General features: G+C 41.1%; 1 protein-coding gene across 4 annotated transcripts in view; it reads right to left on the reverse strand.

Annotated features, from left to right (window-relative positions):
* Window positions 1–15,710: 15,710 nt before the first annotated feature.
* The window catches only part of SLC2A9 (solute carrier family 2 member 9), a 168,232-nt gene continuing 156,390 nt past the window's right edge, over window positions 15,711–27,552 (reverse strand). The window contains exons 13-14 of one of the 4 annotated variants that reach the window (XM_061583942.1): window positions 19,579–19,844; window positions 15,711–19,320 (exon numbers count right to left, since the gene is read on the reverse strand). In XM_061583942.1, the coding sequence (XP_061439926.1) occupies window positions 19,590–19,844 (255 nt within the window). In that variant the 3' untranslated portion in view covers window positions 15,711–19,320; window positions 19,579–19,589. Of the gene's footprint in view, window positions 19,845–27,552 lie in introns of all 4 variants that reach the window. The other 3 variants (XM_061583943.1, XM_061583941.1, XM_061583944.1) reach the window with 3 other exon arrangements.

Below are 27,552 nucleotides of genomic sequence, written 5' to 3' on the forward strand. Positions count from 1 at the left end.
CCACCTTTTGGCATATGTCCCAAGATAAACAATATTGTTTTACGTCTTCAGAAATATTTGGCCAATAATAGTGTGCAGCCAATCTTTTCTTGGTCTTCTTTATTCCAAGATGCCCTGCACAAGGGACATCATGGGCTACCTCTAGCAATCTGGCTCTGTATTTGCTAGGTACCATCAATTGTTTCACTGGTTCACATTCATTCTCTCAGCAGGCATCCACAGTCTATATAAAATCCCATTCTCACACACAATCTGATTCCTCAGATTGTCAGTAAAGGGAATCTTTTGTGTAAGGGCTTGGTCCTTCATTTGCTTCAAACTTGCATCCTTATCCAGCTCTTCCCTGAACTACTCTGCCTCTTCACTAGAGACCATTCAATACAGTTTGTCTCTTTTAGCAGGCCTGCCAGGGGTTGCTATGGCGACCTTAGGCTCGATAACAGGTTCCACCCTGTTTTCTTCAGCCTCTGTTAAAATGGTTTCTGTTGCTTTGCCAAGTTGTTGTCTGGTCACCACATATATTTTTCCTTGTGCCCCCATAACATCTCTTCCCAGTATCACTGGTTCTTGTTGTTGGGCATTAATACCTACTTTACATATTTCCTCCTTTCCTCTCCACTTTAATTTTATCAGGGCCATGGGTATGCTTTCTGGTTCACCCCTCACTCCTTGGATTGTCACCGTTTCCTGAGGTAATATTTCCTCAGATTTTATCAAATCTGGCCTCAGTAACGTCTGAGCGGCACCAGTATCAGGCAATGCCCAATAATTTGCCCCTTGCACACTCACTTCTTCCCTCAGACTCGAATCAAAGTCTTTTACCTCTGTCCAAAGTATCTGGCAGAACTGAACCTTCTTTGTTTCTAACTCCCTTGGTTCTGTTTTCACTGCCCTTCCCTGAGCAGGATTACCAATGGGGTTGGCAACCTCACATTGAAAACATAGATGCCCCGGTCTACCACAATTATAACATAATTTCTCCTCCATTTTAGGTTACACAGATCCACTCTGGGGTGTCCTGTGCCCTTCAGACTTTATTGGAGGACTCACTCGCTGTGGTACCACATCCCTTCTGCCAGCATTATATGGTCTGGGTTTAAACTCTCTTGATGTCTTCCCCACCCAGCCAGTTCTATTGGAGGCAAAGTGATCTGCCAACTCTGCGGCCTCTTGAACAGATGTAGGGGAATGGTCTTTGACAAGGAGCCTTATTTCTGGTGGTAACTGATGGTATAATTGATCCAGTATCATGAGGCTTTTCACCTCTTCCACTGACTGAGCTTTGGCACTTCCCATCCACTTTCCAAATATGTCCATCAATTTTGCTCCCAGTTCAACAAAAGACCTCCCTGCTTGGATCTGACAGTTTTGAAATAACTTCCTAAAGTAGTCAGGTCCCAGTCTGAATCTTTTGTACACTGCCTCTTTAAACTCGGCATATGTGACAGGCCTGTCTGAGGGGAAATATTGGTATACCTCTGCCAATTCCTCTTTGATCAGATTTGATAAATATTGCATATATTTATCCTCCGGTAGCCCCCACATCTGAGCTGCCTTTTCGAAGGTGTTGAGGTAAATCTGTGGGTCTTGTCCAGGTTCAAACATCGCAAAATCTTTTGGTGTAACCTTTATTTTGGTTTCATTTCTGTCCTTTCTTGTTTCATCAGAATGAAACTTCTCTCTTTCAAATTTTAACTTTTCCACCTGTATCTCAGCATCCAATGCTCATTGCTTCTCCCTCTCCTCAAACCCCATTCTCATCCTTTCAGTATCCATTCTCATTCTCTCAATTTCCAACTCCCGCTGTTTTTCCTTCTCTGCACCTTCCATCCTCAATCTCTCAGTTTCCAACTTTAACTTCTCTCTCAAATACTCTATATAAGTGGGATTGCTTGAGTACCCTTCTGGGTTCTCTTCTCTGACAGGTTGTTTTTGTTGAACAGATGCGAATGCTATCAATGCTACTCGCAATTCATCTACCCCTTTACCCTCATGAGGTAAATTGAATGTTATGCACTTCTCCACCAGCTCCTCTCTTTTCATCTTTATATATTCAGCCATGTTTTTGGGAGTTCACTCGCACTTTGCCACACACTCTTTCCCAGTCACTCTCACAAGTAATCTTTATTTGTTATTTCTTTTAGCCACACCACTTTTAGGGACTCTCTAGGGTTCGAATCCCACCACTACAGCCACCACATGTGACGTCCTTCCCTGGTTCTCCCTGTCAGGTTCCCACCTGCTTGTGGCTACTGCCTTTCACTAGGCACCACCAGGGATACCACCAGTCCAGACCGTCCTTTATATGGTTTCTCACTCCACTCTAGCACAGATCTCACTAGATCCCTCTGCTAGGCAGCACCACCAGTCACGTCCTATAACCAATACTCCCAGAGACTTTTCCTGAGTCTCTCTCTAGCTGCTTACTTTTGTGACTGCGTGCTTATGCTGTTCCCAACCCCCTTGTATCTTTATAGATAACGCATACAACTCTGGGTTGCTCTGGATACTTGAATTGTTATTATTCCTCCATTCACCGCTGCCACCATTAGATACTGTTTCTGTTCAGCCTTGGTAATTACCTTGCCCTCCCTTCTGGTATGTATATCCCCCAGCCAAGGATCAGGCCTTTGGTAAACCAAATAAGTATTTATTAAATATCAGAAATAACAAGATTAGTTTTAGAATGTTTCACAAGAGTATGGTTTCATCTATTCCTGTTTTGTACTTGACTTATTATTAATCAGAACTCCAACTCCCTCTTTCTCCACACTCCTGACCTCCACCCTCAAACACCTCTTTCTCCACACTCCCAACATCCACCCAGATTCAACTGTCATTCTTCCATTTATACTCCCAGCCATTCAAACGCTCAGCCAATCATACAGCATTCTACTGCTCATGTACTCCCCCCTCCTCTTTCACTCCACTTACCATATGTCTTCTATATAAACAGCACTTACCATATTTACACTATAAGCAGGAACATCACAGCTTCTCTCAAAGAATCCTGGGAAGTGTAGTTTGTGAAGGGTGATGAGAGGAGACTCCTATTCCCCTGAGAGAATGGTTAACAGTCAGCCACTCTGATTGAAGATCTGTGAGAGGAACAGGGCGTCTCCTGGCAACTCTCAGCACCCTTCACTAACTACACTTCCCAGGATTCTTTGAGAGAAGCCATGATTGGCTTTGAGCCATGGCTTTGAGAGAAGCCATGATAAATTCTTTTAAACAGTTTTTAAAAAATGTGTTTTTAAATTTGTATATTTGTTTTTCATGTTTTTAGATATTATAAACCGCCCAGAGAGCTTTGGCTATGGGGCGGTATATAAATACACTGAATAAATAGATAAATAAATAATGGTTGTCCAAAGTGTAATAGAGGCCTGGTGTGGATGTGGCCAGGGACAGCTTTGTTTTAAATTTGGGTGGGAGGTAGGGTTGCCAGGTTCAGGGCCTGAGACTGATCCTGTATCTTTAGGAGAAGAGAAAGTCAGCCAAGTGCCGGTGTTCTTGCAACATTGTAATGGGAAAAACCACAAGGTAGAATTGTCCCTTCCCCCAGCACAACTTTGAAAGATACAGAAGACATCTTGGTTGCCAGGCCCAGCCTGGTCAGTTTTACCTATCCTAAGCATGATTGCATACGAGTATATCCAATTCAACTCAATAATCATACAAATGATCAGACCTACCTTTTCCCTCCTTCCCCTTTCCTCTCCCTTTCTTCTCCCCTGCCCTCTTCCTTCTGCCTCCTCTCCTGTCCACTTCAGGCTTCCCTCCCCATGGTCAGTTTTACCTATCCTAAGCATGATTGCATGGGAGTAAATCCCACTGAACAATAAACATGCAAATGACCACATCTGTCCTTCTTCTCCCTTCCCCCTCCTGCCTGCTCCCATCCCAGTCCTCCCCTCTGCCTTTCCCCCCTCCCTCCTCCCTTCCCCATCCCCTGTGGTCAGAGTGTGTGTGTGTGTGTGTGTGTGTGTGTGCAAATCCCACTTAACTCAATAAGCATGCAAATGATCAATCCATTCTCAGCAAACTTGGACAGGATCCCATTTCTTACCTCCTGGATGAAAAAGCAAGGAAAGTCACTAATAGGCAAAAAACCTTGCGGTTTAAGAATGTACCTATAGCCCACAGATAGTTCTACCAAACTTTAAAAAGCAGGGAAATTGGGCAGCTATAGTGGATGCACCAGGAGAGCAGGAGACCTGAACTCCTCTCTGAGATATTGGACTGCCCTACAAAGTTGTCAAAATGCAAACACCATTTGGGTTGGTCTTTCACAGTCCAATCCACTTGCTGTGTAGCTTGGAAGAATTTGGTAACATGTGCCTCTGAGCATATGGTGAGTGGTGGCAACACCTGTAATCAGCCCAAATAATAGAAAGAAGATATGTCCTGTGCTGATCTTGTTTTAGCCGGGAGGAAGCAACATTATTAAAACAGTTGATATAGTTCAGATGGTCACTTTAAATACGTCTAATTTCCTTTGCAATTTTAGCGAAGTTTCCTATAGGAAATCATTTTCTTTTGCTTTTGTTTCTATGAATATGTGAAGTACAGCAACACTCTGCAAAATTTATACTAAAAAACTCCAAACATAATTGTGGAATAATGGCACTGACTTCTGCAAAATAGTCTCCAGTGGACCTAAGAAGTATCTCAATTTGCACAAGATAAGACAGTGGAAGGTGAAATATATTCTAGCAAAATTATAGATGTGCTCTATGTTTTTAATTGATCATGAATACCTTGCCTTAAATAAAGTGGTTTAAACATAGCAGGCTGAAAACATGCATCCTCTTTTTTCCAACAGGTAGAGTCATTGCTGAAGTAGCAACATATTGTGATCAGCCTGATTTTACATCAAACTGCAGTTTCAGATTCAACTGTTAATTCACCCAAAATAGAAATAGAACATAACCTCCAATATAAAACACAAAAGGCTGTCTTCACCATCACATGACAATGACCAATAAAAAGGCTTTGAAATTAATAAAAATAGATTTGACACAGATTTCTAGGATGAATAAGGAGGGGGGAAAGTTTCTGGTTTAGATTCTCTGTAGAAACATTAGTAACACAGGAAAGAAGCAAAGTAAAAAGAACACCAACAAACATACAAAAATATAATTCTCCATCTTTGGAGATGGCAGGTGTTGCCACCACTCACCATATGCTCAGAGGCACACATTACCAAATTCTTCCAAGCTACACAGCAAGTGGATTGGACTGTGAAAGACCAACCCAAATGGTGTTTGCATTTTGACAACTTTGTAGGGCAGTAAAATATCTCAGAGAGGAGTTCAGGTCTCCTGCTCCCCTGGTGCATTCACTATAGCTGCCCAATTTCCCTGCTTTTAAAGTTTGGTAGGAATACCTGTGGGCTATAGGTACGTTCTTAAACCGCAAGGTTTTTTGCCTATTAGTGAATACTTACTAAAGTGTCCACTTACGAGTAAACAGTCCATTTGATTTTGGACCTTTACAAGGGAACATAGGAAGCTGCCTTATACACTGGCCCATCTATCTCAGTACTGTCTACACTGACTGGCAGTGACTCTTCATGGTTTCAGGCAGGAGTCTTTCCCAATCCTACCTGAAGATGCCAGGGATTGAACCTGGGACCTTATGCATGCAAACCTATGGCCTTTCCCCAAATCAAATGACATTCTCCCTTGATTGAACTTGAATGAAAGGGAAAAAATGATTTGCTGTTGAGTAAGTTGCCAACACTGTACTCACATGCCTGCAGCATTTTCAAACCCTTAGAAGGCAATTTAAGGGCACAAACAATCAACCAAGTAGTTCCCTTATGCACCTAACTGAAATTAAATCAGAACTATGCAAGAGCACAGTAGTATTCTTACATGCATACATTCATTTCAACGGGGAGGAGCACAGGATAATTTATGATTCCTTGAAAACTGTAATTGCAAAGTAGCACTATTGCAAGTACTATCACCACAAATGATACAATATTCTCCATTGTAATTTCCCAACTCCTGAAATTTGTCTTGATAGCTCTGGAGTCAAGGCTACTTGATGTGCACAACACCTTCCTGTGTGGATAGTGATTAGAATATTGGGCAAAGACTTGAGAGAATGGGGTTCAAATCCGCTCTCAACCTTAAAGCTCACTTTGGGCCAGTCACAATCTTTCTGTCTAATCTACCTCACAGGGTTGTTGCGAGGGGTGGCAATGTATACTGCCTTGAAATCCTTGGAGGAAATATGGATTATACTTGTACTAATATTTGTCTATAAAAATGTAAATGCACTGCCTTCAAGTCGATTCCGACTTATGGTGACCCTATGAATAGGGTTTTCATGAGGCTGAGAGGCAGTGACTGGCCCAAGGTCACCCCACTGGGTATGTGGTCACTTCATGGCTATGTGGGGATTCAAACCCTGGTCTCCTAGGTCGAAGTCCAACACCTTAACCACCACACCACACTGGCTCTCAATATTTTTCTATAGGGACATTTTATTAAATCTGGTATGGACTGACACTGGTGGGCATGGTTTGATTCAGGATCTAATTAGACTATACGCATCTACTTCTTTAAATTAAAATATCAATGTGGGTGGGACATGGCTTGGGACCATGACTCTTGAGGAGGTAGGTTTTAACCCTTTCCCCTTGCACAGTGGTTCTGATCCTGACCCCCGCCATCTGCTCTCTGGGCCACAGATATGAGAGGCTATGTGCACATTTTCTGTAGTTTGGCTTTCATTTAAAGGACCCACTGATTAATACTATCCATGTAATGCAGCCAAGGTGAAGTATTTTACAGCAGATGTCAAAATCTTTCCCACTGAAATCCATCTATGAAGCACTAAACAAGTGCTTAACTTTGTCTGCATTTTAAGGGCCAAACTGCACATTGCATTAAATGTGTAGTTTGGCATTGTGTGATTGGCTTATTAATAAAACAAAACCCATGCAGATGGAAGGAAGACTGGGGCCATGGTGTGCACAGAGAGACAGGTAACCCTTTCTTCCCATATTGTGGTCCTGGCAAAAATCAGCTCCAAAGCTGCTATTTGGTGAGAGAGGGAAGGTGCCATTGGGGCCAAATGTGCAAAATAGCAGCACCCCCCATACCACATGCACCATGATCCCAATCCTGATTGCCTCCCTCAACTGGCAATTTAAACCTGAAAAACAACTATTCAGTGACAAACTATGAGTTTCTCTCTTAAATTATTAATCTGCCATTGCTTCTAAATCATTCGAAGCACCTAATTGCCCATTCCTGTCATGTTCAACCACTTTGGTTTGTTAAGTGGCATGTAAAGGTTACCTTCTGCATCTGTTATACTCATAGAGATCTTGCAAATAATGTTTTCTTGGAAACTGTGTTACATTTCAGTCACCACATACACACATTTTTATATCTAAAAATCAAGCTATTTCCCATTGCTTCAACACCCAAGACTATAGTGCAGGATAGCTCTACAATTTTCTTTTCCTTATAAATGAAACTACTCAATATTTTTACCAACTCTTCCCATGATCAACATTTGGTAGGGTTCTTGGGGGCCAGATATTAGGTTGGCCACAGTCATGTTGGTACCTGATGTGGAAGCCTCCTTATTCCATCCTGCGCATACACTAACGAACACAGGACATAGTCTCCAGTGGGAAGTTCTTTTTGTGCAAGTCTCATGAAACAAAGGGATTATACTGAAGATACCCGAGTTCCAGTTTGCCTAACCAGTGCTTGACAGAGGAGCTCAAGTGAGGGGATGGAGGGATGAACATTATATTTAAAAGGTTGCAATGGTGCTTTGCTTGTTATATAACTGTAAAAGTGTTTTATTAAAAAAGAGTGAAAAGCACTGGAAATGGCAACACTTCTATCACATAGTTTAGGACCAGTTCATACATGATGGCGGTGCTTGTGACTGCCTTGGGAGTACAAGAAGCCGTCTCCAGGGCAGCCGCACTCATGCAGAGAAAACATTTGTCTGATCTGTTAATGTCACACCCTGGAAATTGTGATAGTCCTGTGTATAACATACCCATCAGAGCTTGGAAGATTACTTTTAAAAAGTAATAAATTACAGTGACAATTACAATTGTTCTGAAAGTAACTGCTTACTTTTTCTCAAAATAATAATTACAATTACATTTCAGTTACTTAAAAAAAAGCCTACAAAGTGCTGGCCTTGGCTGCTGCACCTCTAAAACAACATTAAAAATAAACACACACATACAGAGGTAGTAGAATAATTCTTTTTATCCATAAGATAGCAATGGTGGTCTCTCCGCTGGTAAGGGTGGTGGGGAGGGAGGCAGAGGCCACTACTCAGATCTTTGAACATCAAACCAAGTGCAACGCCTCCCCCCCACAGCCAGGAAGCATAATCTCTCTCACTTAACCACCTCCCGGACCCTGCCCTGCCACCAACTAAGGGACACTCACTCAAGCAAACATTTTCCCCGGAGATGCAAAAAACTTAAAATACTGCAAATGCAGCACAGTAGCCAGAGAGGGTGGTGGAGGCCACTTTGTGTGCCAAGTGCAAACACAGTATTCACACACACACACACACACACACACACACACACACACACACACACACACACACACACACACACACACATTGTCATCTTTCACCTCCAAAGTTCTTTAGCTCCATTCTGCTGCTGCCTCCTTCTCCTCCTTTATCCATGTTCTTGCCCATCGGCTCCTTTTTACCTCCTCTCCATTCTTCACCACCACCATCCATTTTTTAAACAATTGTTTTCTCCACTCCACCCCATCTCACTCTCCACCTCTTCCCTCATTGCCTCCTACCCACCCACAGAGCATGAGGGAAGAACGACGCTGCACAGAAGTCCAGTTTGAGGCACATGATTTTCATCCACAAATCAGAGAAGCAGACGACTTCCCCTGCTTCCCCCCCAAGTAATGCCCAAAACATTACAATTACTCCACAAAAGTAATAAAATTACTTCTAGTTCTATTACAATCAAAATGTAAAGGAATTAACCACTCGTTCCTCAAAAAAGTAACGAATTACAAGTAATTTGTTACTTGTAATGAATTTCTTCCAAGCTCTGATACCCATGCAGGTTCATGTCTGTGTGAACGAAGTTTCCCTGTTTGCTTCTAGATGTTATTTATTTATTAAACTTATATCCCGCCCTTCCTCCCAGTAGGAACCCAGGGCAGCAAACAAAAACACTAAAACCACTCTAAAACATAATAAAAGCAGACTTTAAAATATATTAAAACAAAACATGTTCATGTGGGTGCTGCCTTCTGGACTGACTTTAATTTCATAAGTTAAGTTTCACAAAAGATTTGGGGTTTACAACACAAATGAAACATCACAGGTGGGAAATAACATATACCACTTTTAGAATATAGAAAGAACTAGCAATTGCAATGCCTTTCAGTATGGATTTACCCTCTACATAGTGATTTCACAGAATCATGGAGTTGGAAGGGCCCTTTAAGACTATAGAGTCCAACCTCCGCTCAATGCAGGAATCCAAATTAAAGCATTTATCATACCCCAAAGTGAAAAGATATTTTAAAACTGAGCTGAGGAAATTTGATGTGATGAACATTTTGCTCTGTTTGATTAATGTTAAAGAAGAGAAAATTAACATTAACTACTGGGGTAATTTGATTGTTTGTTGATTGAGTTTATTTATATGCCACCTTTCTACAGCGTGCTGTGCCCAGAGTGGCTCACAATGAACATTCAAAATATTAAAATACAAAGCGCTGGGGGTGCGGAGGGAAGCAAGTTTACAAAAGCCAACAATAAATTCAAATAAGACAAAAATCAACAATTTTTGTTGACGTAGAATAAATCATATTACAAACTGATAGCTAAATTGGATCACCATGGCAGTCAAGCAGCTCAGCCAACACAATGCATCTGCTCCAGCTACAAATGCAGATTGCAGAGTCCATCACATTTCAAAGGCCCTGCTGCAGTATGGAGTCATGGGAATCCTGCCAATCCAGAAGTTCCCAAGAAAGGACTGCAAGTGGCCAGCTGACGCAGGCCAACATTCGGTAAATTCTGAAGACATAGACAATGTAGAAAATTAGAATCACAACTAAGTCATACATGAAGATAATTTTGAAGTAAGTGTACGTACTGTGATCTGTCCACCGTGAAGATCTTATGCAGATGAATCCGATCAGCACCAATAACATTTGGGCCACTTTCGGCATGGCTGAGTAAGAGCCCACGTAGCCAGCAACCCGGCGTCCAGCCTGAAGGCAGAAGATGGTGCAGAGGAGGATGGCGTCAAGGCACCCCCACTGCTGGCGTCAGTGTAGATCACCTGCACCCCATGAGACATCTCGCTCGTGCCTTTTCTGGTCGAATTTATTTGTTAATTTGCAACTAACAGAGAGAGATAAACTGTTGTATTGGAATTTGCAAGGGTTTCCAAGGGCTATGGTCATTCCCATTGCTTCTGATGCATCAAAAAGGCTCTTGCCCACAAATGGTTTATGCTTCTGTGACAAATACTACCCTGCTCAGGGTAAAACCTAAAGAGTACCTTTTAGGTATCATACCTTTAGTTCAATGGTTAAAGTAGTACCTTAGATTATCCCAGAAACATCTGCCACATAGAGGGTGTGTGTGTCTGTTCTCCTCCTACATATCAGCGCACACAGAATATTAGGATTCAGAGAACAGTATTAGTCTCTTGTTTTTAATGAAAGCATTTCTTTACTTAAGCAAATATAGTTCAAGGTTACAGAAAAGAAAGGTTAAAGTTTATCATTACAGAAAAGCCCACAGAGGGGGAATATGATATTTATAAAACTAGTAGCAAAGTGTCAAACATTATGATGCATCTGATGTTTGAAAAGGGAGGTTTGTACATTGCCAGGAACCCAGGGATGAGCAGCAATGTCTCTGGGTGCTGCAAACAGAAAGTGCACCCCCCTTTCAAGGGATCTCTTTCAATAGATGTAGGTCTCTCAGTTTCATGAAGGAAAATTTGAGTTTGCCCTCACGGAACACTGTCCCCAAATGCAGTGCTTCCCCCCCACAGGAGTAAATGGCAGCCTCTCATAAAAGAGATAGCAGCTAAAACTGTCTACTGCCTTTGATAACCTCAGCTGCCACAAATAACCAGCACCTAAGACCATCATCCATTCCCCATGGTAGAAAAGTTTTTGATTTTTTTTGCCACTGTCAATGTCCCTGTCTGCATGTTCACATGGCACTGAAATATTGATGCACACACTTACTGAGTTTTTACAAGTAAGTAAGTAAGTATTTTATTTGCGGTCATAGACCCATAGAGTTTTTACAAGTATGAAATCATTCTACAGTTCTTAATTGCAAATATTCCTGTTTATCAGTGATCTTGCTAAACAATGAACTGCACAAATCCTTTGGCTTACTCTTGAAATATTTTACCTTATCTAGTCACATATATACAGTATGGAGTGTGGATGTAATCTTGGTTGTCATTCTCCTTCCTTCACACATGTGCAGAGAACCATTTGCAGAGCAGCTCCTCAGAGAAAACCAACACACACACAGACACAGACACAGATCCTTCTATGATGCTGCAATGTCAGTGAGCTGATCTGCACTGGCATGTTCTACCTCATATAGGACAAGCCTGTGAGACCCAATTCCTGCAAGGGGATCTGAGGAGAAATAGTCTGCTAGGTTGCCCTTGTGAGACATGCTCAAGGCAAATTAACCTCAGCTGACTGTCGGCATGCAAGTAGTCATCCAGGCTGTGGTGACACACGATGAATTACTGCATAACCTTCTCTTCAGATACATACATGTGGGAATGAAGAACATGATTTCAGCCTTAAAGTCTTAGGGTTGTATCCAATACTAGCCTTACTCAGAGCAGACCCATTGAAATTAATGGGGCTAGGCTAGTATGTCCATTAATTTCAGTGAGTCTACTCTGAGTAAGACTCTGAGTTGGATACAACCTATAGTTTTATCATGTTCTGCTTTCCTTATCACAACAATTGAATATTCACTAATAGGCAAAAAACCTTGCAGTTTAAGAATGTACCTATAGCCCACAGATATTCCTACCAAACTTTAAAAAGCAGGGAAATTGGGCAGCTGTAGTGAATGCACCAGGGGAGCAGGAGACCTGACCTCCTCTCTGAGATATTGGACTGCCCTACAAATCTGTAAAAATGCAACAGAATTTGGGTTAGTCTTTCACAGTCCAATCCACTTGCTGTGTAGCTTGGAAGAATTTGGTAACGTGTGCCTCTGAGCATATGGTGAGTGGTGGTAACACCTGCCATCTCCAAAGATGGAAACTTATATTTTGTATGTTTGTTGGTGTTCTTCTTACTTTGTTTCTTTCCTGTGTTACTAATGTTTCTACAGAGAATCTAAACTAGAACATTTTATTTCCCTCCTTATTCATCCTACTAATCTGTGTCAAATTTATTTTTATTAATTTCAAAGCCTTTTCATTGGTCAATGTCATATGATGGTGAGCCTTTTTTGTTTCAAACTGGAGGTTATGGTCTATTTCTATTTTGTGTGCATTAACAGTTGGACCTGAAACTGCAGTTTAATGTAAAACCAGACTGATTACAATATGCTGCTACATTAGCAATGACTCTACCTGTTGGAAAAAATAGGATGCATGTTTTCAGCCTGCTATGTTTAAACCACTTCATTTAAGGCAAGGTGTTCACAATCAATTAAAAACATAGAGCACACCTAGCATTTTGCTAGAATATATTTCACCTCCCACTGTCTTATCTTGTGCAAATTGAGACACTTCTGAGGTCCACTGGAGACTATTTTGCAGAAGTCAGTGCCATTATTCCACAATTATGTTTGGAGTTTTTTTAGTATAAATTTTGCAAAGTGTTGTTATACTTCACATATTCATAGAAACAAAAGCAAAAGAAAATGATTTCCTATAGAAAACTTCACTAAAATTGCAAAGTAAATTAGACGTATTTAAAGTGACCATCTGAACTATATCAACTGTCTTAATAATGTTGCTTCCTCCCGGCTAAAACAAGATCAGCACAGCACGTGTCTTCTTTCTATTATTTGGGCTGATTACAGGTGTTGCCACCACTCAGCATATATTTGGCAAATGTTACCAAATTCTAAATTTTAAAACAGTATTTCATTACTGGTATATTATGATGTTGTTTGGTTTTTGTTCTTTGTTTGTTTTGCTTTTTGATTTTCTTATATTTATTCTATTCATATATTTTCTTGTTTATCCTCTATGTACACCGCCCAGAGAGCCTTTTTGGCTTAGGGCGGTATATAAATAAAATAAAATAAATAAATAAATAAATAAACCCAAATGGTGTTTGCATTTTGACAACTTTGTAGGGCAGTCCAATATCTCAGAGAGGAGTTCAGGTCTCTTGCTCCCCTGGTGCATTCATTATAGCTGCCCAATTTCACTGCTTTTTAACGTTTGGTAGAAATATCTGTGGGCTACATTCCTAAACCGCAAGGTTTTTTGCCTATTAGTGAATTTCCCTGCTTTTTAATCCGGGAGGTAAGAAATGGAATCCTGTGCAAGTTTGCTGAGAATGGATTGATCATTTGCATGCTTATTGAGTTAAGTGGGATTTACACACACACACCAGGCAATCATGCTTAGGATAGGTGAAACTGACCACAGGGGATGGGGAAGGGAGGAGGGGAAGGAGGGAGAGGTGGAAAGGCAGAGAGGAGGACTGGGATGGGAGCAGGCAGGAGGGGGAGGAGAGAAGGACAGATGTGGTCGTTTGCATGTTTATTGAGTTCAGTGGGATTTACTCCCGTGCAATCATGCTTAGGATAGATAAAACTGACTGCGGGGGAGGGACGGAGGGCTGGAGTGGGCAGGGAAGGCGGAAGAAGGAAGAGGGGAGAAGAAAGGGAGAGGAAAGGGGAAGGAGGAAAAAGGTAGGTCTGATCATTTGTATGATTATTGAGTTGAATTGGATATACTCCTATGCAATCATGATTAGGATAGATAAAACTGACCAGGAGACGTCTTCTGTATCTTTCAAAGTTGGGCGGGGGAAGGGACAATTCTACCTTGTGGTTTTTCCCATTACAATGTTGCAAGAATACCTGCACTTGGCTGACTTTCTCTTCTCCTAAAGATACAGGATCAGTCTCAGGCCCTGAACCTGGCAACCCTACCTCCCACCCAAATTTAAAACAAAGCTGTCCCTGGCCACATCCACACCAGGCCTCTATTACACTTTGGACAATCATTATTTATTTATCTATTTATTCAGTGTATTTATATACCGCCCCATAGCCGAAGCTCTCTGGGCGGTTTACAATAACGAAAAACATGAAAAACAAATATACAAATTTAAAAACACATTTTTTAAAAACAATTTAAAAGAATTTATCATGGCTTCTCTCAAAGCCATGGCTGAAAGCCAATCATGGCTTCTCTCAAAGAATCCTGGGAAGTGTAGTTAGTGAAGGGTGCTGAGAGTTGCCAGGAGACGCCCTGTTCCTCTCACAGATCTTCAATCAGAGTGGCTGACTGTTAACCATTCTCTCAGGGGAATAGGAGTCTCCTCTCAGCACCCTTCACAAACTACACTTCCCAGGATTCTCTGAGGGAAGCAATGACTGGGAGTATTGGTTATAAGACGTGACTGGTGGTGCTGCCTAGCAGGGGGATCTAGTGAGATCTGTGCTAGAGTGGAGTGAGAAACCATATAAAGGACGGTCCGGACTGGTGGTATCCCTGGTGGTGCCTAGTGAAAGGCAGTAGCCACAAGCAGGTGGGAACCTGACAGGGAGAACCAGGGAAGGTCGTCACAGAAGCCATGACTGTCTCAAGTGAAATCAAGTCTGGTGTGGGTGTGGCCCTCTGATTAGCCAAGCCCAGCAGCCGTGAGGCTGACAGTTTCAAAACAAGTGACACTGACAGTTGGTCCTTACTGAGCATGCTCCACGTTATAATAGGCTTCCAGCCAAAATTTCTTAAATTAATTAAAAATCAACCAGGCATTTTTTTAACTTTTCAACTGCAGAAGATGAAGGTCAGAGTATGGGGCAAGGTCAGTATTAGGATTACATGGCTGATTTTTAATGAATTTCAACAGATTATGAGAACTCGCAGAAAAAAGTCCAAAAGGGCTCTGTTTTTTTCTCTCTTTTTAGACTTTGAACTCTCGATTCTCTCTGACTGTTTTGTGTATCGCCATGAAAATTGACAGGGTTGTTAAGCAAGCGTTTCTGAGTTCAGAACTATAAGTTTTGCAAGGTTTTGTTTTGAAATGAGCTTATGGGAAGCCTCAGAATGGCATGGAGGCATATTTTCCATTTAACATTGCGGAATGTGAAAAATCCATGCTGGCTATAGTATACAGCCACTCTTGTGGCTGTATAATAATGTAAAAACATAGAGTCTTAACATTATAATAAATGTAAACCTTTATTATGGCATAAGCGTTTGTGAACTAAAGTCCACTTCATCAGATGTATGAAGTGTTACCTGCAGCTGTGGATAGATATATATATACACAAGGGTGGTGGGGATAGTAAGCAGTGAAGTCAAATGGAAAAGAAATGCAAGAAGTACAAACAGCGGCAATTCAGTCAGAGCTTGGATGGATGCAAAATATGCAGTGAACTTTCACAACAGCAGAGTCTAGAAAGTGCCACTAAATCCTTTGCTGTTTCTGCTGCAAAACAGAGTAACAGTCTGCAAATAATTTAAATGTGTGTCAAAGGAAAACAAAAGGAAACACGTATCTTAAGTGAAAATTAGCAGCTATTCTTTATTCAGTGCTTACATTCATATAATAATATGAATCATACAGATAATATTTGTCAAATACAAATTCCAGTGCTAGAAGTTTAAGTTGGCTCTTGGGTAGCCTGGAAGCTATTGAACAGAGAAAACAAATTCCTGAACCTGCAGCATCCTATTCTTACAATCAGCTGCACACATCTGCTCAAAAGCAAGTCCTATTGAGTTCCATGGTGCTTTCTCCCAGGTAAGCAGACACAGGATTGCACTCTAAGTTCAGAATTTAGTGAGACACACCCTAAGAGAACAAAACATTCATTGGTTTCATTGCAATCCATTAAACGCACCTGTAAGAATATATGTAGCACATTCTTCCCTTCCTACTGAAGTTACAGCAGCACAAGAGTGGAAAAAGTAAAGTGTGGGCTGCCTATTCCATGGAAACAGGATGAGACATTATGAGGTTCTTTATAAACCTTGGGTGTTTCCATCATACCATAACGTTGAATGTACCAAATACTCTGCTACAGTGGGTAGAGGGAGTGATTCCTCTCACATACTGGTCTTCAGTTGGTGGGTTGGGTTGCAATAGCAGCACCACCACCAAAAAAAGATATGGATTAAAAAAAACCCTAAAAAGTGAGCCCCCTACTAATGATGGGTCTTAGGTCTGAACAGACGTATTAACATGTATTAATCATGGAATTCACTTTCTGAAAATTAGGTGTCCACTAACAATGAATCTTCACCAGACACGCTCTCCGGTCTCACTCTGTTGCTCACATTAGGGTTAAGAGTAACAAATGGAAAATGGCAACAAAATGTTGCAGTGTATCCCAAGCCTCCACAGGAGTGCTTCTGTACAGGGCTTCAGCCAGTTTGTAGCATTGTTCAGAGTTCACAAGAAGGTGGGAGATGCTTCAGGAAAGGGAAAAGGGCAGTGATGTTTTAAAGAATCGTCCTCCTGCAGCCTTCTCCCACTGTACTTAGTGCTAGAGGAATAAGGTTTGAGGCTGGATGCCAGCCTTGAACCTGGGTGCTTCACTATTTGCTGTTGTTTCTGAAGAATTGGAATCCTTCTAAAACCTCCCCATACAGAGTTAAGTGTGAGTTTTTCAACTGTATGTTGTGCATCTCCCCAGCCAATCCTAATCCTTCCAAAATACTGTCAGATACTAGAGGCTCAAGCAAACCAATTCTTCCCCTTTACTGCAGTTTTCCCTTTCTGGACTGACACTTTCACTGTTCTACAGCTCAGCTGAACATACAAGGCCTATTGGGGGATGCTACTCACACATAAAGGCTACATGCCAGTAGGACGAGTGAAGGTGAGTGCACTTAGCTCCACTCCTTGTGTCAATGTGCCCATCACTCTCCATGATTTGGAGGGTGACATATGAAGTGAGGAGACATTATTTAGAACCCTCCAGGACCGGAATTTTAACCATGCAAGGAGCCTCCATGAGTAGAAGCTCCCTGCTTCAGAACTTCATCCACCAACCCATGAAGTGATTACGTGTGTGTAGCTTAGCGTGCTTGCCCCTGCTCACATGTGGCCTTTGCACACAAGCGACATGCCCAAATTGAGTTAAAGTCTGCTCAGGCCCTGGTTCCTTTAGATCACCCATGTAAAACCTTACCTCTAACCTTCAATAAAACAGTAGACTACATTGCAGGGATGTCATCAGCAATTCTCTCCCAGCCGCAGACACCACCCAACCTGCAGTTCGGGGATTATGGACTGTACTAGCATTGGCAGGACAAATTTTAAAATGATTAGAAACTAATATATTAAGATGAAACAAGACAGGAGTTTTTTAAAAGCTGCTCTATTTTATTTGAGAGGAAACATGATGATTCCCAGTCATAGCTATGCTAAAATCTTGGATTTCTCCCTTGTTTTCTATGGGCAGGTCTCACTTCTGCCCTGTGGGAGATCAATACATAGCATTCAATGAAAATCTAGGAGTTAATTCTTCAGACAAATGAGATGAGTTGCTCTAAATTTTTGTTATCTCTATCCATAAAAAGGTGATAGTAGGAAATAAGGAAACACTGGTTTTTATGTGGTGCTTAAGAATTCTCCACAATCTGCATTCAAATGTGAAAAAAAATATTTGTGGGTTTAGTTATAGAGGAATTTACCTGGTAAAATTAAAACTGGTAACACTTGGAAGTCAGGTCAGCATGCTTTTCTTTTTTTAAATGTTGTTATCAAGGAGCAATAGCTAAAATGTGTACCACAGGTGAAACATTTCAACTGCCAAAATTAAACATCATGATTATGAGAGTAATCATGGGATCAAACCAGCCTCCTTTCTCTCTCTCTTCTTAAAATATCTGGACTGCTGTCTGGCACCTGCCTGGTCAACCCTAGGGCAATACGCAGTGACAGAACATGGTTCACAGAGAAATAGGGAGTAGAACAAGGTGGGACACCTATTTTAATTTAGTTACCCCACACAATTAACTATAGGGAAACACAGCATGATTAACCTGACCTAGAGGAAAGACTGGTACCATTGACCACCACCACTAGTACAGGAGCGCTGTTTGGGTCTGATAAGAGAATCTTCTAACACTGGTAACTGATGCTGACGGGGATACGGCCAGCACCAGTATCCAGAAATCAGCAGTGGTTTCCAAATAGAATGAATCTATTGCCATTATTCTGGTTTTATATTGATGGGATTAAAATGAAACCATCAATATAAATTTAATGTAAAAGTAGACAGAAGTCTCTGTCTCATATATTGTTAAAAGACAAAACACTTGCTTGGGTTACATGGTAAAGTGGAATACATATTCTGAAATGCTCAGCTTCTTAGATCTTGCATCTTTTATCAAAATAGAGTAAATTAAAAGTTATACATGATCTGAGAAATTCTCATATCCCAAACTTTATGTACCCAAAATCACGAACTATTTACATGATTAAAACTGGACTGGCTCAGGCTAAACATAAGTGCATGCACTTTACACTGATGGCTGAATTTCAAAATATACAAAAAACTGAATTAATTTTATTTACAAAGCAGCTGCTCCAGGAAAACTATTCTGAAACACTAAAAAGTTGTGATTTGACTTAAATAAAAATACCCCACAAAAGCACAGTGGGTACCCGAATTCATCTAAAAACGTGAAATGATATGGATTAAGTAAAAGATAGTAATACCTGAGATTTAAATAATTCCTTATACGTGGACTCAGCTGTGAGTCCAAACAATCTATAGCATGTGTGGTTACCTGTTCAACAGTTCTTCTTTGAAAAAGTAGCTCTTGGAAAACCAGTACAAGTTCAAGGAGGTGAGACGTTGTTGATCAGATTGTGTAACATCAACATGGAAACAGTCACTATTCCCATAATGGAAGCACAAGTGTAGTTTTGCTAGTACATGACTTCAGAAACAAACAGCCCCATCCATCTGACAGATGTGCCCAAGGAATATGCCATTCCATTCCGTAGGGTGCCACGTAGGAAGGTGCTAGCTGCAGCTATCATTCCTCTAGTGAGAAGATGGCAGACAGGATCAGACTGTAAAAGGTCTTCTGGCAGTTTCACCAACTGCTCCCCTGCCTCCAGTCTGTCTTAGAAAACAATGATCAGTTTTGAATTTTCATACATTTAAATGAATCAATGACCAGTTTCACTTCTTCGAGCAACCTTATTCTTCATCATTTGCCTCTGTTAATTTTGTTATGTACTTTCCCATCTTCTGACCCACAGATCAACTCCAGTTAACAACAATTTCCCTTACAACCACACTAAGATTTTTTTTAAAATTGTCTAGGCTGAAGGAATGATTGTGATATCAATGCATACGAAGCAAAACAAAACTTACTAAAATGGATTTTAGACTATTCTGTTTTTGAATTCTCCATTTTCCAGCGTACAAGATGAGTTGGTTTCTTGTTCTCCATTTGATTTGTTCTTTGTTTCAAACTGGTCCATTTCACGGATTTCTAAAGGCACCTTCTTCTTGGAAAATGCCTGGTCGATTTCAGCAAGAGTCTTGTTTTTTGTTTCAGGCAGAACAAAAAAAAGGAAAGTGGCTCCAGCTAAGCAGACAACAGCAAACACCAGGAAACAATATGTCTGCAAGCCTTTCTGAAAACACAAAGCAAAAAAGAAACCACCCCAGTGTTACCGGTAGTACAAAAGCAACCAACAGGATTCATTTTGAGAATATGTGATGAACATAATATACACAAAAGAGTGCAGAGCAGCTTTTTTATCAATTAGGAGCCACATGCAACACCCAAGTCTGAGATTAGGACCTAGCACCGTGAGTTCAAGAAACTGGAAGTTGGACTACTGCAGTGCACTCCATGTGGGGCTTCCCTCGTGCCTGATCCGAAAGCTGCAGTTAATGAAGAATGCTGCAGCACAGTTGCTGAGAGGAGTGTGAACCTGGCCACATTCATACCATACATTTAAAGCACTCTTATGCCACTTTAAACAGTTATGGCGTCTCCCAATGAATCCTGGGAAATGCAGTGTGATAAGAGTGCTGTGAGCTGTTAGGAGACCCCCCACTTCCCCCACAAAGCTACCGTTCCCAGAGTGGTTTGACAATCCATCCTTTCCCCCCGGGAACTCTGAAAAGTGTAGCTCTGTGAGGGGAATTGGGGTCTCCTAAAAACTCTCAGCACCATTAACAAAGTACAGTTCCCAGGATTTGTTGAGGGAATCCATGACTGTTTAAAGTGGTATAATAGTGCTTTAAATGTATGGTGTGAATATGGCCCCTGTCAGCATATTATACCTTTGTTCAGAGATCTGCACTGGTTGCTGATTTGCTATCGGGCTAAGTTCAAGGTCTTACTATTAGTAAATAAAGGCTTTAACACCTTGGGACAAGTTTGCTTGTGGGATCACCTTAACTCATATATGCCCACTCAACTGATTTGATCTGTTGAAGTGGCACTCTTGTAGGTGTCACTTAATACTCATTCTGCAGTTGTAAGAAATTGGCAGCACCTACACTTTAGAACTTCCTGCCAATTCACATCAGGCTGAGGCCTTCGTTGTATTCTTTTTGACACCTGCTTAAAACATTTTTGTTTAAAAAGGCTATCCAGACATAGATTAAAACACATGCAACTTCTCCATTTTTAGTTTATTGTTGATTTTAATTAGTTTTTGAATGTTTTTAAAAACCTGTTTTTAACAGACTTCTATTTATAATTTTTTTTCTGTGAATAGTGTTTTATTGAGATTTCTAGTAAATGTAACAACAAACAAGTAAAACAACAAAGTACAATAAACACGTCACTCCATATAAAATAGAAAAAGAATACATTCAGCAACAGAAGCTTTATATATAAAATAGAAAGAATACCAGAAAGCAGAGTAATAGAATTAAAAAGCAGGGTACATGACCCACCAAAAGGAAGTTAATGATGAGAGTGGTCTCACTTCTGCCCCATCTTCAATAGCATAACATAAAAAGGGATACCATAAAAAGGGATACCATATTTCAGTAAATTTATCAGAGGATATCTCCCCCCACGTTTTCCCCCCCACTCTTGAGCTAATTTTTCATCTAGTGTAAGTTGCCAAAGTCTGGTAAACCAATTTTTTATTGGTAAATGTTCTGCCCCCTTCCAATTTTTCAAGCCTTGATGCAAGTAGAAATCTGGATAGGAGAGACACCTGAGTTTTAGGAACAATGGAACCCCCTTTAAGGAAAAGAAGTGCCAAGGCTGGATCCAGGATAATTGTAGCTTTGAGAACTTTGCTAGCAATTTGAAAAACATCACTCCAGAATTGTCTCACTTTATTACAGTCCCAGCATAAATGCAGGAAAGAGCCACGGATTGGGCATCCCCTCCAGCACAGAGGGGAGAGGGAGGAGATGATATAGTTCAGTTTGACCAGAGTTAGATGTCACCGATGTATAACATTCAAAGCATTTTCTTTGATGTGGGCTGAGGTGGCTTTTGAGTGTGGGCCTACCCACAGAGCTTGGAAGATTACTTTTAAAAAGTAATAAATTACAGTTACAGTTACATGGCCCAAAAAGTAGTAATTACCATTACAATTACAATAGCTCTGAAAGTAACTGATTACTTTTCCTCCAAAGTAATCACTACAATTACATTTCAGTTACTTAAAAAAACTGCCTACAAGGTACTGGCCTTTGCTGCTGCACATCTAAGTAGCCTAAAACAACATTAAAAATAAACAAACATATACAGAGGTAGTAGAATAATTATTTGTATTCATAAGATAGCAATGGTGGTCTCTCCGCTGGTAAGTGTGGTGGGGAGGGAGGCAGAGGCCACTACTCAGATCTTTGCACATAAAACCAAGTGCAACGGCTCCCCCCCACAGCCAGCCAGCATAATCTCTCTCACTTAACCAAGTAGTAATTCGCTACTTGTAACTAGTTACTTCCAAGCTCAGCCTACCCATATATCACTCCATTCCTCTTCTGTGATTTCCCTCCACAGATCTTTAGTCCAAGCTTTATGTGCCAAATCCCCCCCTCCCATATTTAAACTCTAATAGGAGACTATAAATTATAGAGATAGCACCTTTTTGGCTAGAAGTTCCCTGTTTACACAGGGCTTCATAGGATGTCAAAGAACATGGCAAACCTTCTGCTTTGTAAATTGTGTTTATAAAGAAGGATATTTGTAAGATCCTATACTTGTTGACTCTTAACCCAGAGAGACTTTTTTCTAATTGAGAAATTTGTAAAGGACATCCATAATCAAACAGATCTCGCATTATTAGCAATCCCTCTACTCTCAGCCTTCAAATTGCCTAAATTTGTTAATGTGACAAGATTTGGGCTGATCTAGGAATGGAAGAAGAAGGGACAGCTAAGGCGCTAGTTTGTGGACCCATCAAGTCCAGATTTTCAAGGTGATGTTCAAGAAAGGGTGTGTGATTGAGGAAAGAGCACATTTAGACAGTGGGAACAAAAGGAGTGATCATGTTGATGGGCATTTCACTTCTGAAATAATTTCCATTGAAATCCAAGGTATACTTAGCTCAAAATGAATCATTTGAGCTAGTTGTTTAATCTGTGATGCTTCATAATACAGTTGCAGATTTGGCATGCCAAAACCTCCCTTATTACTCAAGAGATACAGAACTGCTTTACTTAAGTGTGAACATTTACCGCCATTACAGAAAGAGTCAAGCATTTGTTGCCATTTCTGTAGATAAAATTGTGAGAGTTTGGAAGAGGAAGTGGAATTTGGACAAAATGGCCATTTTCACTGCAGCCACTCTGCCAAGCGAAGAAAGGGAAAGGTTTTTCCAAGAATAAAGCTCAGTTTTAATAGCTCATATTAATGGATCGAAGTTACACTTTTTTAATTGTTTTAAATCTTTAATAATAGTTACCCCTAGATATTTAAAGCCACCAAACACCAGCGGGAGACCAAATACATCACTCAGGTGAGCCTGTGCTCATAAGGGGAAATTGATGCAAAAAGGTTCTGACTTTCTGTCGATTTCTAACCCTGCCACTTCTTTAAAATTAGCTAAATGAACCTCATGACACGCAGCCATGGGAGCGTGTCATGAGGTTCTCATAAAAACAGGAGTATGTTATCCGCGAAGAGATTGATAAGGTGCTCTTGGCCATTAATAACCAAACCGTTAAAATTTGGGTCTGCTCTAAGCTTATCGGCTAGTAATTCTATTGCAATTGCAAATAATATAGGAGATAAAGGGCATCCCTGCTTGGTGCCTCTCGTTAAATTAATAAAAGGGGAATAAAATCCATTGATACAAATTGTCGCTTGAGAACCAGAATATAACTGATGAATGACATTAAGGAAGTAAGGTCCAAAATTTAACTTAGTTAACAAGTGGAGTAGGAAACGCCATTCAAGACGGTCAAAGGCCTTAAAAGCATCTAGGGAAAGTAGTGCAAGAGAAGCGCCTGTTTGTGAACTATGATGGACAATATTAAGAATCCATCTTAGAGCATCTGAAAGTTGCTGCTTAGGAATAAAATCTATACGATTGGTGCAAAGAAAAAAGATATTTAGTCTCTGAGCAATTATTGAAGTAAGTAGCATCTTGATTCATGAGAGCTATTGGGCGTTCCGCAGGGAACAAGGATCTTCATGAGGTTTAGGGATGGCAACTATTCTAACTTGTTTCCAGGTCTCTGGGATCCTATCTCCCTTCATAATTCCATTCATCAGTGCTTGTAGAAGAGGGAGAATTTCACTAAATGTCTTATAAAATTCTGCACCAAAGCCATCAAGACCTGGAGTATTTCCACTTTTCAGATGTTTTATAGTGACGTTTATTTCTTCAGAAATAATAGGACTATTTAAATATTCTCTATCCTCCAGGCTCAGTGGGAGGATTTGAAGGTCTGTCAAAAATGCGTCAACAGAAAAATCTTCTGGTGAGTCCACACCATACAGATTAGTGTAAAAATCAGCAAATGCAGAACTAATATAAATCACGGTACAACACTTTTTGCCTTTGCTAGAGACCACACTTGAAAGAGCATGTCTCAGTCTCCGTTTGAGCACTGCATTGGCTAACAGCTTAGAGTTCTTGTTTCCAAATTCAAAGTATGGCTGCTTTGTATAAATGAGAGATTTATGAATAGTGTCTATGCCTGCAGCTCTGTATGTTTTGCTGTTAGCTTGCGGTATATCTTAGAGCCAGGGCCGCCCCAGACATGCCAGGGCCCTTGGTCACCAGCTTGCCCTGCGCCCTGGCATGCATGTGCACACATACACATACATGCGTGCACGCACCCAGGGCCTGCCCCAGGCACACTGGAGCCCTTGGGCAAAAGCCTGCCCCAGGCCCCAGCACTCCCCTTCCGCAATTCGCGTACGGCGAGAGCTTCGGGACTCCACCATTCCCTTGCTTAACTTACCTTGTTCTGTGGTTGCGCACGCAGTGGTACCCTTAAGAAAGATGGCGGCTGAGGTTCCCCTAAGGGGCTGAAGCCTCTGCCGCCATCTTGGTTCATGGCAGGGATGCGAGCGCACAGCACGCATGTGTGCCATCAGCCAAGATGGCAGCAGAGGCTTCAGCCCCTTAGGGGAACCTCAGCCGCCATCTTTCTTAAGGGCACCACTGCGTGCGCAACCACAGAACAAGGTAAGTTAAGCAAGGGAATGGCGGAGTCCCAAAGCTCTCGCCGTGCGATCCGTGGCAGCAATCCTGCCGCGAATAGCAGAAGGGGAGCAGAGGGGCCCCTCAGGGGTTCCTGTAGCCTCAGGGGCCCTCGGGCCAGTGCCCCACCTAGCCACTCCTTGGAACCGGCCCTCCTTAGAGCCACCCTCGTTTTTATGGGCTGCTGCAAAGGCAGAGATTTCCGCAATTAGAGCTGTCCGAGCAGCTTCCTGCACTTTTATTTATAACTTTAATGTGTGTTTTTGTAAACAGTCTTCAAGGTTTTAAAACAATCAAGGGGATTTGTTAAATAAATAATTAAAATGGTTTCAGCCTTAGCATTGTCTCATTTTAGCAGTGGACCACTGTCAAAAGTCACGAAATAATAACTACAGCAATTTCAAATTGACTGCATTAATTATTAGCCACTGGTACAAGTCATGCTCTCTTAAAACATGTGTAAATCAATTATGTAGGAACCGATCAAGCAAGACTTCAGTTTTATACAAAAGCAGGTGCAATCTGTAGTATCCAAGGGCACACCAAAGTTTGCCACTGAGTTTATATTCAAGATGATGCTGCAGTGAATCAAAGCTCCTTTCCATCTTCTTGATACACACTGTTGCAGTGAAATGCCCCATTTAGCGGTGGCAAAGGGGGAAAATAGCTACTTTTGGCAGTGGGATAAAGTTGAGGATGGGGGTCATGTAAGTTACCAGTACTCCTCCTGATCCTCCTTGCTGCCAGCTGACATTTTAAAAAGCCCATAATGCCCTGGAACAATGCTAAGTCATGATGTATTGTTATCCAATGCAGAGCAAGAGTGGAGCTGCACTAGCCAAATTTCCTTCTTCTCCTACAGTGTCCCATTCCTTTCCCCAGTCTGCTCTGGAGGGTCCCCCAACTCACTGGTGCAGATTTTGAGGATGTACACAGAGCTTCAGGGGGGAGGAGAGAAAGAAGGTCCCACTGGGCAAGTGAAGTCTCTCACACAGTGGCAGTGTTGGATACAACCCACTGCTTCCAATGTTATGTTACAAGCTGTCTCAGGGGGCTGATCTTAGGCAGAGAAGTGTGGGTGTTCAAGCAGCTGCTGTTGCATGTGTGTATTTTAAGTCTCTATTCAAGTACCACAGAGCAGAGATAGCAAAAATAAAGTGTAATAATTGGGACATGTAAGTCTAGAGCAAACCAGATAGCTGACACACAAATTCAAATAGTACCCCTGTTACCCCACCACTACAAATCAGCATGAGGTACACAGTACGCATAGACTTCTGCATTACACTGATTACATGGGATTGAAGGAATGGGAGTCCTGGCTCTATCTCCTGTGTCAGTTCATCAATACATTGGGGCGTGTGTGTCAGACTGAGCTCCTCCTGTCAACTTACATATGGTTCCCAGGCAGCCTCCCATCCAGGCACTGACCAGACCAGACCAGACCTGACCTGTGTGTGTTTGTGTGTTTGTGAGAGAGATGCTGGTGGTAGAGACAGGGCGATTTATAAAGTGTTGGCAAGACAGATGTTCTGTCTTTATAATCAGATTTGTCATCCTCAAAATGTTCCATCACTACAGCTGACAGAATGTTCTACCCATGAGGAAATACACTGATGAGTGAGGCATTACATTCATTAAAGCTGCGATCACCTCAACAGAGTGGACTTATTTCTGAATAAACACATATAAGACTTCACTGTAAAACACCACCATACTACCACAGCTACCTTTGTGAGTTTATAAAATTATAAACTTTTAGTACAGTGACCAAATATAGCAAACCATTCCTTGCATTCATTTCATTGTTCACAGAAAAAAAAATCTAATAACCTGTTTCTTTCATGTTAAATGGAAGTAATCTTAAAATCTTGTTACACTGGCAAATTTCAGCAGTGCACATCAGGTGCAAAAGTTGCCTTGTTACTCATGCTTGAACCAACAATGTTCCATTTCTTATAGACTATATGACCAAAAAGGGAAGAAAAGTATGTTCTAATGCATTTTTTTTTCATTTTCATGGAAAGAAATATATCAACCAAGGAATCCTGCAGGGGAAGAGAGAGGAAATCTTATGTGTAGAAAATGAGGTGTGAAATATGTTGGAAGGGTGGAGGCAAAACAACAATAATGCAAAATTATAAAATAATGCAAAAATAGTCAGTCATATTATTTGTTATTTAGCATGCATATCCTGTTTTTCTGCAATAAGTAGATTGAACAGATTACAAAAAAAAATAATAGAAAAGTGGCTATGTATCTTTGCATTAACTTTGCACTTCTAATTGATTGCTGATTTTCTGCAAAAAGAATAAAAATATTTGTAATCTCATGGTTTCTGACCAAACTATGCAATTACAAATATTCATATGCGAATTACTGCAGTAACCAATATATTTAGCATGCTTTAGAACTGGGGCTCACACAAGCAAAGGTTTCTGAGAGACTGGGCCTATCTAACGCCTCATTGGGGCAGTTTAATTTTTTCAAAAGCTCAGGACATGCTGACTTAAAAAAAATCACACCAGAATAAGAATGTTAGCTGCCCCTTTACCTAATCAGTAAAATTGTGTTCTGGCAAGAAGCCAGCTTGGGGGGACTGAAAATTACTATAAAGCACACTTTCAGCCTTAAATACATTTGTGAGCAAGTTTTCCTGAGAACTTATACAAGTCTGCGATCCTTGGCTTTTCAAAGAAGTTCAGCC

Source organism: Rhineura floridana, chromosome 9 (assembly GCF_030035675.1).
Source record: "Rhineura floridana isolate rRhiFlo1 chromosome 9, rRhiFlo1.hap2, whole genome shotgun sequence".
NCBI classification, from domain to species: Eukaryota; Metazoa; Chordata; class Lepidosauria; order Squamata; family Rhineuridae; genus Rhineura; species Rhineura floridana.